The sequence below is a fragment of the Leptonychotes weddellii genome, chromosome 8 (assembly GCF_054177405.1).
Source record: "Leptonychotes weddellii isolate Sample4059 chromosome 8, ASM5417740v2, whole genome shotgun sequence".
In the NCBI taxonomy this organism is placed as follows: domain Eukaryota; kingdom Metazoa; phylum Chordata; class Mammalia; order Carnivora; family Phocidae; genus Leptonychotes; species Leptonychotes weddellii.
The window spans coordinates 43,871,774-43,887,853 of record NC_138376.1 but is presented as its reverse complement, the minus strand read 5'-3'; the positions used below and the strand labels follow the sequence as shown (position 1 = coordinate 43,887,853).

At 35.8% G+C, this 16,080-nt stretch overlaps 1 protein-coding gene across 1 annotated transcript; it reads right to left on the bottom strand.

Annotated features, from left to right (window-relative positions):
* Positions 1-9,014: 9,014 nt before the first annotated feature.
* On the bottom strand, positions 9,015-16,059 carry KIAA1586 (KIAA1586 ortholog). The gene is made up of 2 exons (XM_006736284.3): positions 12,880-16,059; positions 9,015-11,866 (listed from the first exon to the last, which is right to left on the bottom strand). The coding sequence occupies exon 2, from the start codon at positions 11,849-11,851 to the stop codon at positions 9,695-9,697; it is 2,157 nt and encodes a 718-aa protein (XP_006736347.1). The 5' UTR covers positions 11,852-11,866; positions 12,880-16,059; the 3' UTR covers positions 9,015-9,694.
* Positions 16,060-16,080: the final 21 nt, after the last annotated feature.

The following is a 16,080-nucleotide window of genomic DNA, read 5'->3' as shown; positions in this document are numbered from 1 at the left end:
TTTTTTAAGATTTTATTTATTTATTTGAGAGAGAGAGAATGAGAGACAGAGAGCATGAGAGGGAGGAGGGTCAGAGGGAGAAGCAGACTCCCTGCCGAGCAGGGAGCCCGATGCGGGACTCGATCCCGGGACTCCAGGATCATGACCTGAGCCGAAGGCAGTCGCTTAACCAACTGAGCCACCCAGGCGCCCCCCCAAAGTAAAAATCTTAATGAAACTATCATCTCCATGTAGCAAGTCCACAAAATACACATGTGGGAACTCATACATTAGTTTTTTTGTTTGGCACTTTTGCTGTAATACTTTTATATTGAGAATGTCTTTCCCCTTTAAAGAACATAAAAATATTCATCAATGTTTATTTTTCTTATATAGCTTCAATTTTAACTCTTTACTCCAACTTTAATTTTTTTTCCTGGAATTTGGTTTGAGGTAGGAATATAACTTAAAATTTTTTTCATATACCAATTTTATTTTGGGATGGGGAAATGCATATTTCCAAAGTAAACATAATTAATTCATGCTTATTTGGCTACTAGAAATTCTCTGGTTTGATGCATCTCTGATAATTAGGGTGGAATCTACATACAGCTTCTTCAGCAAGCATTTTGCTCCATCAAGAGAACCAGTGATGTTATAGATGTCTTTCTATGCTCACAGCCAGGGAGGTTGCAGATTCTCCAACAAAGTCCAATGTTACATTTAGAACTGGACATGTTTTCTCAGGTACTTATAATACCTATAAAAAGTAAAATTTTAAAAATAGGGCAAACTTATGATATTGTTTTGTAATACTTTCAATAGTTGTATGTTATTTTTGTATCTACAAGTTTTTTGCTTAAAAATATAAATTGTTAGTAACAATTATTCATGAGGTAAGTTAGGAATTATATAATTAGAATTCCAACATAGAAAATAGTTAAAACATTTTTTTTTTTTTTTTTTTTTTTTTTTAGTTAAAACATTTTAATCTTATGACTTGAAAAAAATTTCGTTAGGGAAGTTTAAAAACAAAAGGGAAAATGAACCCCCTCCCCCAACACACAGACTCAACATCTTAAAAAAATTATCAACAATTCTATCTGTCATTCTTCAGGTAACATTTATTGACTGCTTGTTAAGTGTCTGGAAATTTCCCAAGCCTGCCTTACCTCATTCAAAACTCAAAAAAACCCAATGAACTAGGTCAGCGGCAGAATTAGTACAAAGCTAATAGTTTCCTTCATGGAAGGGGCCCCGGTAATATCTTCATGTTTATATGTTTTTGTAAAATTTGCAGAAATGTCTATTTCTGCCATAGTCAGTTAAGACCACTGTTTCTTTCCATTTTAGCTGCCCCTTGTTTGCATTTTCCCCTCCAGTTTTAACCCTGGGATGGCAGTAGGCATTTCTGAGATTTTGTTAAGGATTAGAAATATTTTTGTGCTTTGCAATCTCTTCCATATATAATTACATTATTGCTGGCCATCTCAGTTTGGGATATCTTCTAGGAATACTCTGAATGTGGTCAATTCAAAGAATATTTAAGAGCACTTACTCTATAGATTTGAATTCTTATAGCTCAGATATCAAAGAAACTCAATAGAGGTTTCCCCAAATTTGACAACAATCCTAAAAGTTACATTGCATTACTAACAGACTTGAGAATTTGAAAGAAACCTCTGTAAGCTGTCAAAAATAAATACTTTGAATTATATATAACAGGGTAGTCATAATTTTGTGGTGTTTTTTCTTAAATAGCGTTTGCCAAATTTAGTATGCAGTGGGCCCTATAAAACCTAGAGCCATTCATGAGGTTATCATTTTTGTTGAAAGGTGAGTATATTAAAGTTAGATATCAGTCAAGAGGCACCTGGGTGGCTCAGTCTGTTGAGTGGCCAGCTCTTGGTTTCAGCCCAGGTCATGATCTCAGGGTCCTGGGATCACCCCATATTGAGCTCTGTGCTCATTGGGAGTCTGCTTAGGATTTCTCTCCCTCTCCTCCTGCCCTCCCCCTGCTCACTCTAAAATAAATAAATCTTTTTAAAAAAGTCCACAAAATACACAACTCTCCAAAGTCATGCAAATATTAAAAGGTAAAATATATAAAATCACATTTTCACTCCCCAAAATATTGGATAGTAAATACAGAGAACCGTAAAATAGTGTTGGTTATCTGTTCATGACAACCCTGTGGCCATGGCAATTTTGTTAACCTCTTAAAACTTCAGTTTCATTGTGTACCAAAAAAAAAGAGAGAGAGAGAGAGAGAGAGATCCCACTAGATCATCTTTATTTTTTTAAAGATTTTATTTATTTAAGAGTGTGCAAGAGAAAGCACAAGAGAGAGCACAAGCAGTGGAGAGAGGCAGAAGGAGAGGGAGAAGCAGACTATCCTCTGAGGAGCGTGGAGCCCAATGCAGGGCTTGATCTCAGGACCCGGAGATCATGACCCAAGCCGAAGTCAGACACTTAACCGACTGAGCCAACCAGGTGCCCCTAGTGTTGCTAACTATTGATTTTTGTGTGTGAGTGTGTTCCTGGTTCTTGGAATGACATATGATATTTATTGAAACCTAGACATATGGGTTTTTATGTTACGAGACTCTAGATTATAAAATTTCTACTTAGTTCTTGGACACCACTTTAGGAGCAGAAAGGGGATGTTGCTGCCTTGTTACTCCCAGGTAGTGAAGAAGTCCAGGCTCTGTAGTTAGCTTCTGTTAACACCTGAGGTGGTGAGGGAAGGGTTTCTTAATGCTGGGCAAAGGTAAAAGTCATGACTCGCCATTAGGTCTCCTCTTACAGAGCACCTCAGTGGAGTGGGTTTCAGGGTTAGGGGTACTTTATCTTAAGTTGGCAAGGACAGAAGTCCAGGCACCCCACTTGGCCTTGGCTGCCTTGAGTGGGGGTGGGGCCACTATTTTTCCATAGTATTTGCCTGAAGTAGAGACATTACTGGGTAAAATAATGTTTTTTCCCAATATTTTAAAAATTCTAATTATTTTTTAATTTAAATTCAATTAACATATAACATATTATTTGTTTCATGGGTACAGGTCTGTGATTCATCAGTCTTATATAATACCCAGTGCTCATTACAACACATACCCTCCCCAATGTCCATCACACAGTTACCCAATCCCCTCCCCCCTCCCCCCCAGCAACCCTCAGTTTGTTTCCTAAGATTAAGAGTCTCTTATGGTTTGTCTCCCTCTCTGGTTTCGTCTTGTTTCATAAAATAATATGTTTTGTCTTCCTAGCCTGCCCTTGCCTGATCCTTTGACTATGAGAGGGCAGGCATTTATTTTTCTGTCTGCGTCCATTGGCATTTCCAGGTTGCTAGTTTCTTCTGCTCCAAGCCTGAGATATATGAGGCAAATAGAAAAATCAGGGAACTCACCACTGTATGGTTCTGAGTTCTAAGACCCTTACCTGGTTTGCCTTCTCTCCATCTTTCAATCTTATGTGTGGTTTTTTTGTTGTTCTTTTAAAGATTTTATTTTCTTTTTCTTTCTTTCTTTTTCTTCCTTCCTTCCTTCCTTCCTTTCCTTTCTTTCTTTGAGAGAGCAAGTGCAAGCAGGGGAGGAGCAGAGGGGAGAGGGACAAGCAGACTCCCCACAAAGAGCAGAGCCCAAAGTGGGCCAATCCCATGACTCCAAGATCACAACCGGAGCAGAAACTGAGAGTTGGACGTTCAAGGGACTGAGCCACCCAGGCGCCCCTGTTATATATATATGAGCCAAAGGCAGACACTTAACAACTGAGCCACCCAGGTGCCCCACCAATGGCTATATTTAAATCTGCAATTGTATTTTGTCTTGTTTTTTGTTCTTCTGTACCTTTTCCTGCCCTTTTTTCTGAGTATTTGAACATTTAACAAAATTCCATTGATCTCTTTTTTAATTGTAACTCTTTGAATTCTTTTTTAAATAGTTCTTCTAAGAATTAGAACATACAGGGGCACCTGGGTGGCTCAGTTGGTTGGGCGGCTGCCTTCGACTCGGGTCATGATCCCAGGGTCCTGGAATCGAGCCTGCATCAGGCTCCCTGCTCGGTGGGAAGCCTGCTTCTCCCTCTCCCACTCTCCCTGCTTATGTTCCTTCTCTGTTTCTCTCTCTTTCTGTCTGTTAAATAAATAAATAAAATCTTAAAAAAAAAAAAAGAATTAGAACATACATTCTTGGGGCGCCTGGGTGGCTCAGTTGGTTAAGCACGTGCCTTCGGCTCAGGTCATGATCTCAGGGTCCTGGGATTGAGCCCTGAGTCAGGCTCCCTGCTCACCGGGGAGCCTGCTTCTCCCTCTTCCTCTGCTGCTCCCCCTGCTTGCGCATGCTCTGTCAAATAAGTAAATAAAATCTTAAAAAAAAAATACATTCTTAAACTTTGTTTCTACTTAGTTAATATTGTACCAGCTCATGTAATACATAGAAATCTTGCAACTATATACTTCCCTATTTTACCACCTCTACTTTTTTATGCTCTAGTACATCTGAAACAATAATATAACTTTTGTTATATTTTATTCTTTAAAATATTTGAAGTAATTGTGACACCCAATGTGGGGCTAAAGCGTATAACCCCAAGGTCGAGTTGCATGGCATGCTCTACTGACTGAGCCACCAGGCGCCCCACTTTTGCTATATTTTAAAGAAATTAAGAAGAAAATGGTCTTTTATATTTGCCTATTTACCATCTCTCATGCTTTTTGGCCAAATCTGCACCACTTCTCAAAACTACTTGAACTTAAAGACTACCAAAGTACACCCTTGCCCTGTTTTGTGAATGAACACATAAATTACATATTAAGACTGTTCCTGACCTTTTTCATTAACTCATGACAAATAAAGAAATATCATTTGGAACCAATGTGCTTGGAAACTAAAACACAAATTTAAGTAATGAAACTGGGTGGCATGGGGCGCCTGGGTAGCTCAGATGGTTGGGCGTCTGCCTTTGGCAAGTCATGATCCCAGGATCCTGGGATCGAGTCCCGCATCAGGCCCCCTGCTTCTCCCTCTCCTTCTGCTCCCCCTGCTTGTGCTTTCTCGCTCTGTCAAATGAATAAATAAAATCTTAAAGAAAAAAAAAAGAAACTGGGTGGCAGTACTGATGTTTGTTTTTGTTTTTCCCACATTATCAGTTGCAATTTCTAAAAAATGCTACATATTCAACAAATTCTTGTTGAAATTCTCTGTCTAGGGGTACCTGGGTGGCTCAGTGATTTAAGCCTTTTTTTTTTTTTTTAAGATTTTATTTACTTGAGAGAGAGAAAGGGAGAGAGAAACAGCATGAGAGGGGAGAGGGCCAGAGGGAGAAGCAAGTCTCCTTGCTGAGCCAGGAGCCTGATGTGGAACTTGATCTGTGGACTCCGGGATCATGACCCGAGCCGAAGGCAAGTATGAAGGTAGTGAGACTTGTTAGGAAGTTATTAAGGTACACTAAGGAAGAAAAACAAGGGCCTGCCTGAACTAAGATAACTGCAGGGGGGATAATGAGGAAAATATGGATTACAGAGATATTGAAAAGATGGAAGAGACAGGGCAAAATGAAGAAACTCAAATGTCTTCTAAATTTCTAATTTGAGCAAATAGATGGATGGCTGTGCTGTTCTGAGACAAATATAGTGAGGGACTGATAAGTTCAGCTTTGGACATACTCAGTTTGATACCTATGGGACAATGTGAAAATGATGAGAAGGCAGTTGACTACGGTTCTTGAAGTCAAGAGTAAGGTCTGGATTGGAGAAATCCAGATTTGACAGTAACCATCATATAGGGAAGTACTGTCCAACAGAACTAATAATGTAAGCCACATATGTAATTCTAAAGTAAAAATAAATAGATATTAATTTTACTTTATTTAACTCAAAATAATCAAAATATTATTTCAACCTATTATCAATAATTAATGTGATACTGTACATGCTAAGTCTTTAAAATCTGATGTGTATTTTACACATAAAGCACATCTGTTAATCTGAATGCCTTTTTTCATCACAAGTACTTGATTTATATATAAATTTCATAAAATTTACAGTTGAAAAGTAGATTCATATACCCAAATTATTCCAAACAGTTAAGTTTTCCAATAACTGAAAGAAAATAATTTTCCTTTATTATTTACAACCACATCGAAAAAATCCTGTTCACCCTTTTTAAAATGAATTGATTTAGGGGCGCCTGGGTGGCTCAGTTGGTTAAGCGACTGCCTTCGGCTCAGGTCATGATCCTGGAGTCCCTGGATCGAGTCCCACATCGGGCTCCCTGCTCAGCGGAGAGCCTGCTTCTCCCTCTGACCCTACCCCCTCTCATGTGCTCTCTGTCTCTCTCATTCTCTCTGTCTCAAATAAATAAATAAAATCTTAAAAAAAAAAAATAAATAAATAAAATGAATTGATTTACTTTCAAAACAAAAGCGTATCAATTTGAAGACTGTATTTGTCTAAGTAAATCCAATAAATTTTGGGTCAGCTCAGTATTGTTAACACTGAATTCCAAATTAATGAGTAAATTTAAAAACAAATTAATAAAACATTTTCATATAATTTTATAGTAAATTTACATAACAATGTCAAATACAGTTAAAATCTTGTGCATACTGATTCATATTAGAAAAATGTGTAAAATTATTATTTACTTTTTAAAGTTTCTATTTCAAAATAAATTCTAGTGCTTGTCTAAATAGGGCACAAAGCTTTTCCTTTTCCTTGGAGCTTCAAATTTAGGTCATTCATATGCCATATATTGGGGAGAAAACCACTATTTTTTTATTATTATGTTAATCATCATACATTACATCATTAGTTTTTGATGTAGTGTTCCATGATTCATTGTTTGCGTATAACACCCAGTGCTCCATTCAGTACATGCCCTTTAATACCCATCACCAGGCTAACCCATCCTCCCACCCCCCCTCCCCTCTAGAACCCTCAGTTTGTTTTTCAGAGTCCATAATCTCTCCTGGTTCATCTCCCCCCCCCCTTTTTTTTTAAAGTAAGATTTACACCTAATATGGGGCTCAAACCCACAACCCTGAGATCAAGAGTCACATGCTCCACCAACTGAGCCAGCCGTGTGCCCCCACCATTTTCTCCTTGATTATTAAGTATTTGGCTAGCATTTCTGTTGCTGCAAGAAAATCTTGAACTAGTGTTTACAGTAAGTTTTTTAGAATTCTTCCTCAATTCAACCAACTAGCAAAGTACGTAAGATCACTAAACTGTCTTTTAATTCGTTCAGCAATCCTATTAGCTGATGTTGATTCATAGTGTTTGCACTCATATAATGAACATTTAACTGTACCCATGACACCTGTCATAGAGACCATTTCAAAAAATTGACAACTATCTTCAAAATGTATCATACAGGGAGCACCTGGGTGGTTCGGTCGTGAAGCGTCTACCTTTGGCTCAGTCACGATCCCAGGGTCCTGGGATCAAGCCCTGCGTTGGGCTCCCCGCTCAGCGGGAGGCCTGCTTCTCCCTCTCCCATTCCCCCTGCTTGTGTTCCTGCTCTCGCTACCTGTCAAATAAATAAATCTTGAAAAGAAAAAAATGTACCATACAGGTAGAATGAATAAGGGGAATGTCTCGTTTAAAAATTTCAGTAAGATCTGACATTTTTACCTAACCTACCTAGAATGCCATTTATTGTGTGAGAAGTAATTTTTTTTCTCATCTATCTGAAACTCCTCTAACAAATGTAAGAGATTAAAAAACAGCTACAGAGGGGCGCCTGGGTGGCTCAGATGGTTGGGTGTCTGCCTTTGGCTCAGGTCATGATCTCTGGGTCCTGGGATCAAGCCCTGCGTGGGCTCCCTGCTCAGTGGGGAGTCTGCTTCTCCCTATCCCTCTGCCTCTCCCCACTGCTCCTGCTCTATCTCTCTGTCTCAAATGAATAAATAAAAAGTTCTTTAAAAAAATAAAAAATAAAAAATAGCTACACAGGGGCACCTGGCTGGCTCAGTTGGTAGAGGAAACAACTCTTGATCTTGGGGTCATGAATTCAAGCCCTACTGTGGACACAGAGCTTACTTTAAAAAAAAAAAAAAAAAGCTACACAAGTTTGATTTTTTTTAGGCCATGAATTCAAATTATTGCTTCATAAATGTTTAAGTCCTATGAGACAAAATGTACTCCAAGTTTTGATCTGCAGCTCTTATATTACATAACTCATCCAAAGAAAAATACTTACTTTTCAGATTTTGAATCAATTAATCTTTAATGGTTAGGAAGGTCCTGTATTCTACAATGTTTGGCTACTTAACTAAGGACTTCGTACTACTTCTTTTTTTTTTTAAAGATTTTATTTATTTGACAGAGAGAGAGACAGCGAGAGAGGGAACACAAGCAGGGGGAGTGGGAGAGGGAGAAACAGGCTTCCTGCTGAGCAGGGAGCCCAATGCAGGGCTGGATCCCAGGACCCTGGGACCATAACCTGAGCCGAAGGCAGATGCTTAACCGACTGAGCCACCCAGGTGCCCCAGGACTTTGTACTTTCTTAATAAACATTTTTAAGGCTTAAATTCATAATTTTCTAACAATTTCTATTACTGAAATACTTTATTATCTATTCAAAACCAGTTCTTTTTTCATGTGAAAATCCAACCTGTTTTATAGCTGGCTAAACTTATAATCAACCCTTTAAAAATTATTCAAAACTTTTTTTGTTCAACATTTAATTCTGATTTCAAGTGACTAAATTTTTTTTACTTGGAAGATTTCATTCATTATGCATTTGCTGAAACTGTGTCAGAATTATCCACTTTACTGTCTTTGTTAAATAAGTCTTTCTCAGCCACAGCCAACTGCAATTAACCATTCATCATGAAATGCATAACATACCTTCTTCCACTGTTTATTGTTCCAGTTGTAGTACTAGTTTCTGCATCTCTACTTCTTTTTCAGTATGCCTTCATTTTAAATAAAAAAATGTGCATATTCATGTCTGAACTAGAAAAATAATTATATTTAAAATAAATATTTCAATTTAATTATCAATTATGATTTACATTAAGTTATCACTGTAATTCCTATTGTCTATATAAAATACTCAGGTAAAGATGCTATATTACATCCAATTCATAGAAAAAAATAATGTGCACTGAATCCATCTGTTGACACCAATTCACTGATATGTTTTTAAGTAACATTACACACGACACAGGAGTTTGACAGGCACACTGCAAGAATCACGAGCAAGGTAACAAGTTAAATGTATTTCTAAAAAAAAAATGTTGCGTTAAAAATATTTTACACTGCATTTTTATAATTAAAATTAAATAAAAAATTAACTTCGTCCTACTGAGCTCATTTCAAGTGCTTAATAGCCACACATAGCTAGAGATTACTCTATTAGTACATACAGAAGTGATTATTAACAGCCAAAAGGTTTGCAGTTTTTATTCCATTTCTCATTTATTTTATGTAATTTCCAGGGCTTTGAACTTTTGCATCCTTACTAAAAGGCAACAGAAATGGAAATGGTTGGATGTTCTATAGAGGACTCCTTGTAATATACACCATGGGCTACTCTAGGAGACACGGGCCAATCTCTAAAAAACTATATAGCTCCTAAAAACAATCAACTTTATCTCTTTGGAGAATGCCTTTGAAACGTGTTAATAAAAGTTTAACAATGGGCTTTCAAAAAAAATGTTTTATATATAAGATGTGTAGCACACAATTTACAAATGATAACATATATAATACCCTTTATTGTAAATTCCATATAGTCAACTGATTCCCAAAGAAGGCTTTTGTTGATTTTTGCCTAACTCTTGTATCTGTAGCCAACCTATGGTTACAATTTGACCAGGACTTTACAAATGGAGTTGCATCCCAATCTGCTAACTCCTTCCCCAATAAATTTATTGTCATTAGATCTGATATGTGATTGATTGTTAAACTATTTCTCACCCTTGTACAAATAATGTTCATTAAATTGAAACCTCTTTCAGCTTCAGCATTATTGATTGCAATAGTGTTAACTATCTTTTTAGCTTTTTGTATAGTTGCAGGAATCAAAACATTGTTTGATTTTATATTATTTACAAATTCCCGAAAATCATTCAAATCAATTTTGTATTTTAAAATTTCACATAGATGAAATAATTTTTTTTCACCAGCTATCCATGGTGAAGTTATTTCTTCATAAGGCCATGTAGAAGGTTCTAGCAAGTCAAAATAATTAAAAATACTTTCATCATGGTTTCTGTCAGATACAAGACGTAAATGCATGTGTTCAATTATATTTTCTATTAACATACTCCTAGGAAGAGCATTATATTTATTATTTTTATTAAATGGAATATCTTTAAACTTATCTGACTTAATCAAACCTTCAATTTGAGACTCATGCTTTCCAGTACCAATTTTTAAATTTTCCAAAGCTCTTATGGTACGTTTGATCAATTTTTGTGCTTTCTGAATGTTAGTTGATCTGGACTGTAATGCAGTTGAAAGCAGTGAAAATTCTTCAAGAATGTCAATCATTAAAGCAAGGTCTTGCAAAAAATGAATGTTAGCTAATCTCTTTGCCAAACCAGAGTAAGAATTGGAGAAATGCATATATAATACAGGATATGCATGCCATACAGCAGTAGCAGCTTGTAAACTACATGCCGCCCATCTTGGTCCCATTACCCGTCCAATTTTAATAATTTCAATTTCAAGATCTTTAGCTACAGTTTCTAAAAGCCTGTTTTGATTTTTATTAGACTGGTGATAAATGGAATAAATTTTATCAAGAAATAGTTTAAAATGATTAACTTGTTTTATTTCAGATATTGAATCATCAAGTGACAATTGCAATCGATAGTTTAAACAGTTCCAAATAATGATTTTAGGAAAATTTTCTAACAACTTTGTAGCTACTCCAGACTTTTTTCCCAGGATTGTATTAGCACCATCAGAACAAAATGCAATTAAATTTGCTTTCAAATATTCATTAGTAAAGCCACAATCATTTAAAGAATTCAGTACTGTATTGAAAATACACTCTGCTGAAGTTGACACCAATTCTTTTAAAGCAACAAATAACATAACTGGTGCAGGAGCCGACTGAACTGTGCACTGGAGATAAATCACTACAGTGCTTTTCTTTGAAACTGTAGATGCCTCATCAATTATGATGCAGATTTTGGCATTCTCTTCTATAATATTCTTAAATATCTTCATTTTCATTTCTTTTGCAATATGTTCTGCTATTCTTGTTGCACTGTATCGTGTATTTAAACAGTTGACCTCTCCATTTTTCTCTTGTAATTCTATTGCCCCCTCAATATCAGATAAAGGTCTATTATGTTTTACTAAACTGTAAACAGTATTGAAAACTTTTACTGTAGCATCAACATTTTTATTATTTTGTTTATGCACTAAATCAGAAATTGAGTCATTAACTGATTCCTTTAACAAATCCTGAATTTTACCATGGGCTTTAGAAACATCGTGTTCCCTAATTTTTTTCCGCAGAGAAGCCTGTCTAGTAGTTTTATTACTGCCATTAGGGGTTACTAAATATGCAATCCATTCCTTGGACACGTGGACATGCTTTTCTGCTTTTGATCCCAAATGCCGAACTGTTGAACAATCCTTACATCCTAATCTACCTTCTTTTATTTCAAGCCATTTGTACTGTTCTGTAAACATAAACGCTTGTTTTTCATTCCAACAATCTGGAAGCACAAGATTATCTGTTTCTTCCTTTGATGAACATGACGGATTTTCTTCAATGATTGGTTGTTCAACATATTTGAAATTTGATTCCTTTGACTTAGACAATCCACAATGATTTTTGCTATTACTTTCTGTGTCTGTTTTCAACTTCTTCACATTTAAAAAACGCAAAAAATCTCCCTGCCGTTTTGGCATTTTAGGGAACAGAATCTGAAAAATAATTTTACATGTGTAAGTAAAGTTCTTGACAACACTTTAAAGGTTAATGTAAAAATTTCTGTTAATGATTTCTTTATATAATTTTAGAAATAAATTTTGAATTAAAATACTTACGTTGATTTTCAATTTGTACCTACAACTTCAATGTGATTTGCTATTTGTTGAAAAATTCACTATCAGTTTTTTATAAAGTTTATTTTTTTAGTAATCTCTTCACCCAATGTGGGGCTTGAACTCACGATCCTGAAATCAAAAGTTGCATGCTCCTCCTGACTGAGTCAGCCAGGCGTGGTTTTAAAAATTTCATAGCCAATAATGTCACGAAATCGAATGTTTGATTAACATCCAATTGAACAAAGAAGCTGCTCATATGATTTACAAATGAATATAGTTTCAATGTGAAAAGTGTTAATATTTTCATTTAATAAGATGAAAAGTGAAGAAGTGAAGATGTATACCAGAACTCCACTCGCTCATCAATGACATCAACATCTTTGCTGAATCAAAGAGTTTTCAAGTATTACAAGGTTTCCTCAATTGTTCATATAGCACACAGTCCAGCAATTTAGAGATGTATCACATTTTTAGGCTTAATCTGAATTAACATTTTATCCACCACTTTCTTAAGTTTAGATAATTAATAAATAATAAATCAAGCCCCGATTTGTAGTTTGACATTTACCTTGGTGTAAATACTCCATGCAGGAGCATGCTGTTATATAGTATTTCTACCACTCAGATACAATAGGTGTAAATAACCTCAAATTAAGATATGATTTTTGAATATTTACTACCTTAAATATAATAATTTATTTCCTTGTAACTTTATATACTTCAATTTTTAATATATACTTTAATTTTTAATAATGGCTATGTTTAACATATCAGCTCACAAAATCTTTTTCTCCTGAAAATCTTACAATCAGTTCTTGCAAGCCAGTTCAAGCCACCTCCAACATACTTTGCACTTAATGACCGAACTGAAAAACCACAAATATACTTACATCACTATGACAGGTGCTAGGCTCTTCATTATCACCACAGACCAGATCAATGTATTCAAGAACACTTTTTGATGGTCCTTCCTAAAAAGCAATTGAACAAATTTACAAGTCATGAAAACCATTCAAACCACACTTGCATTTACAATCAGTAGGTTTTTGTTGTTGGAATTAGCAAGACTTTCTCCTTCCTAAGGAGGATTGCAGGTGGCACAGAATAATCAAAAACAAAAGCAGCACAAGAGTAGATGAGTAAGTAATGATGACAAAACCGAAAGAGAAACTAAATCTACACAGAAGAATAAAGCCATGTGGATTCCTTTGGAAATGGAAAATAGTACAGGAATAGTATTAAAAAGACACATCATGGTACTATATTCTTTAACTGGATGACTACCAATAATCTTTTAGATATCTAAGCTCAAAATCAGAGTTCTTAAATAGCTCTGCTTTATCCTCTGTATCCTTTCACAACCAAACATCAAGCCCTGATTTTCTCAGTTCTTTCTTTACCTATATATACTACCTACAGAATACACCAGGCCCTAAATACCTGGATCAAAAACCTAGATTTTACTCTATAGGTAAATGAACCAATCAATAGTGCTAAGATGCGAATAACATTAGAGCTGTGGTTCAACATTAGGAAAGTATGAAGTGTGGGAAGACTAGTAACAAGATAATCCAGACAATAGTAATGTAGTACTAAAATAGAGTGAAGGCCAGAAGAACAATCAGGAAGTACACTCTTCTGTATGTATATTACAATAAAATTTATATCAAAGGTAAGGGCTCTTTTTGTACCTACAAATTTTTATCATTCCTTTCTTTCAGCATATTGTGTTTATTTAGCTACATGCACGCATATATGTATATGGCAGAACACAAAGAGGAAGCTGTGCTATAATGCAGACTGAAGGCTGAAAAGCGATTTATAGGAAGACTAAGGAACCCATAATAGAATACATCAAGTAGTAACTTTTTGTATCTGAAGAACCCTCAAGCAGAGAACTGTACCCAGCAGCATTTCATCTTTACTGGATGGTACTATTAAAAAAAGAGAAATAGGCATACCCTGGTAGAGCCCAGCATAGGATGGGGTTACAAAGGGAAGTAAATTCTGTCTCTGAGTATATTTTAAAGTTGAATTAAATTATCACTGTTTTTTTTCTGTGGAACCATTTAAATGCAATAGGGGGGTGGCTGGCTAGCTCAATCGTAGGAGTGTGTGACTCCTGATCTCGTGGTGTAGGTTTGAGCCCCATGTTGTATATAGAGATTACTTAACAATAAAATCTTAAAAAATAAATAAAATAAAGGCAGTAGGAATATTTTTATTTTACTCTCTTCTTTCTGATACTGAATTCCATTTAGAGTATACAAGCATACCTCTGAAATATTATAGGTTCAGTTCCAGACCACTATAATAAAGCGAGTATCACAATAGAGTGAAGCAAATGAATTTTTTGGTTTCCCAGTGCATATAAAAGTTATGTTTATACTATAGTCTATTAAGTATGTCTAAAAAAATGTACACAGCTTATTAAAAAAAATACTTTATTGCTAAAAAAAAAATGCTAACCATTACCTGTGTTTTCAGTGAGTTATCATCACTGATCATAGATCACCATAACAAATACAATAATAATGAAAAAGTTTGAAATATTGTGGGAATTACTGAAACGTGACAGAGACACAAAGTTAGCAGACCCTGTTGGTAAAATGGTGCCAATTGACTTGCTTCATAGAGGGTTGCCACAAATCTTTGAAAACAGTATTTGTGAAGGACAATAAAATCTAGTGCAATAAAACCTGGAATGCCTGTATAATTCACTTCTCTTTATGAAGCTATCAAATATTTGATCCTCTTTTTGGAAACAAGGCTAAATTAAATAAGAGGTTCTATCAAGTTGGATGTACAAAACTCTGGATGCAAACATACAAAAGATTCTCTGTATTTAAAATTAAATTTAAATTAAGAGAGTTTTATTTATTTATTTTTGAGATTTTATTTATTTATTTGACACAGAGAGAGAGACACAGCTAGAGAGGGAACACAAGCAGGGGGAGTGGGAGAGAGAGAAGCAGGCTCCCCGCAGAGCAGGGAGCCTGATGTGGGGCTCCATCCCAGGACCCTGGGATCATGACCAGAGTGGAAGGCAGACGCTTAACGACTGAGCCACCCAGGTGCCCCAAATTAAGAGAGTTTTAAACTTCAACTGAAGAAAAGCTGATATGTTAATTAAGAATTTTTAATAGTTTATTCCACAGTTTTACACAAACTTACACCTATTTTTCCAACCTTAATCTTGTAGATTCTGTTTCTCAAAGGCACATGTCATAACACCTATGTCACTCCTAGTTCTAGTTGCACAAAATATCATCCAGTTTATAATGTCCCATTCATTTGTTTCTATACCACAGTCAGGAGGAACCAAAATTATTTTGCCCGAAGACCCATGAAATATTCCTTCCAAATGCTTTTCATTACCAAAAAAAACCCCCAAAAACAAAAAACCACACTGTGGCTCTTCAATTTCCATAGCTACATCACTCACTCTACAACACAGGGAAGCAGAATCAGCATAAAACCTATCTTGGCACCCCCAAATTTACAAGGCCCCAAGTGTCAAAAAAAAGAAAATGGGGATTATCATATGTACTGTCAATGGGGAAGAATGTCAAGGAAATGATCTTGTAAAGAATTTCCATATGACCCTACTAGAACAAGAAACAACATCCTAACACCACAACATTTAAAGAGGAGATTTTATTTGATTTAGAAAACAGTTGACATTTGGGAAAAAAATTGGTTTATCAGGTTGCCCTAAACCTATAGCAATTAACAAACAAACATGAAACTGCCACTCATTTAAAGAAAAATTATACACCTTTAACAGCAAACCTCAACTAATCACTGGTTTGGAGAAGTTTTTAGCTGGCTAAGATACCACTTTAAACAGAGCCTTTGCAAAACTTTACAGTTTTGGGTGAAAACCATCCCAAAATACATCATAACCCCCTCTCCCCTAAACCAAGGCTTTACAAAGCATGGTTCACAGATTCATATTTCCTTTCATTTGTTCCAAAGTGAAGATTCCTGGGTCCCACCTGCAGATTCTGATTCAGTCGGTGTGGAGTGAGGCCCAGGAATCTGCACATTTACACCTCCTAATGCTTAGAGACCACTGTCCCAAAGGGAAG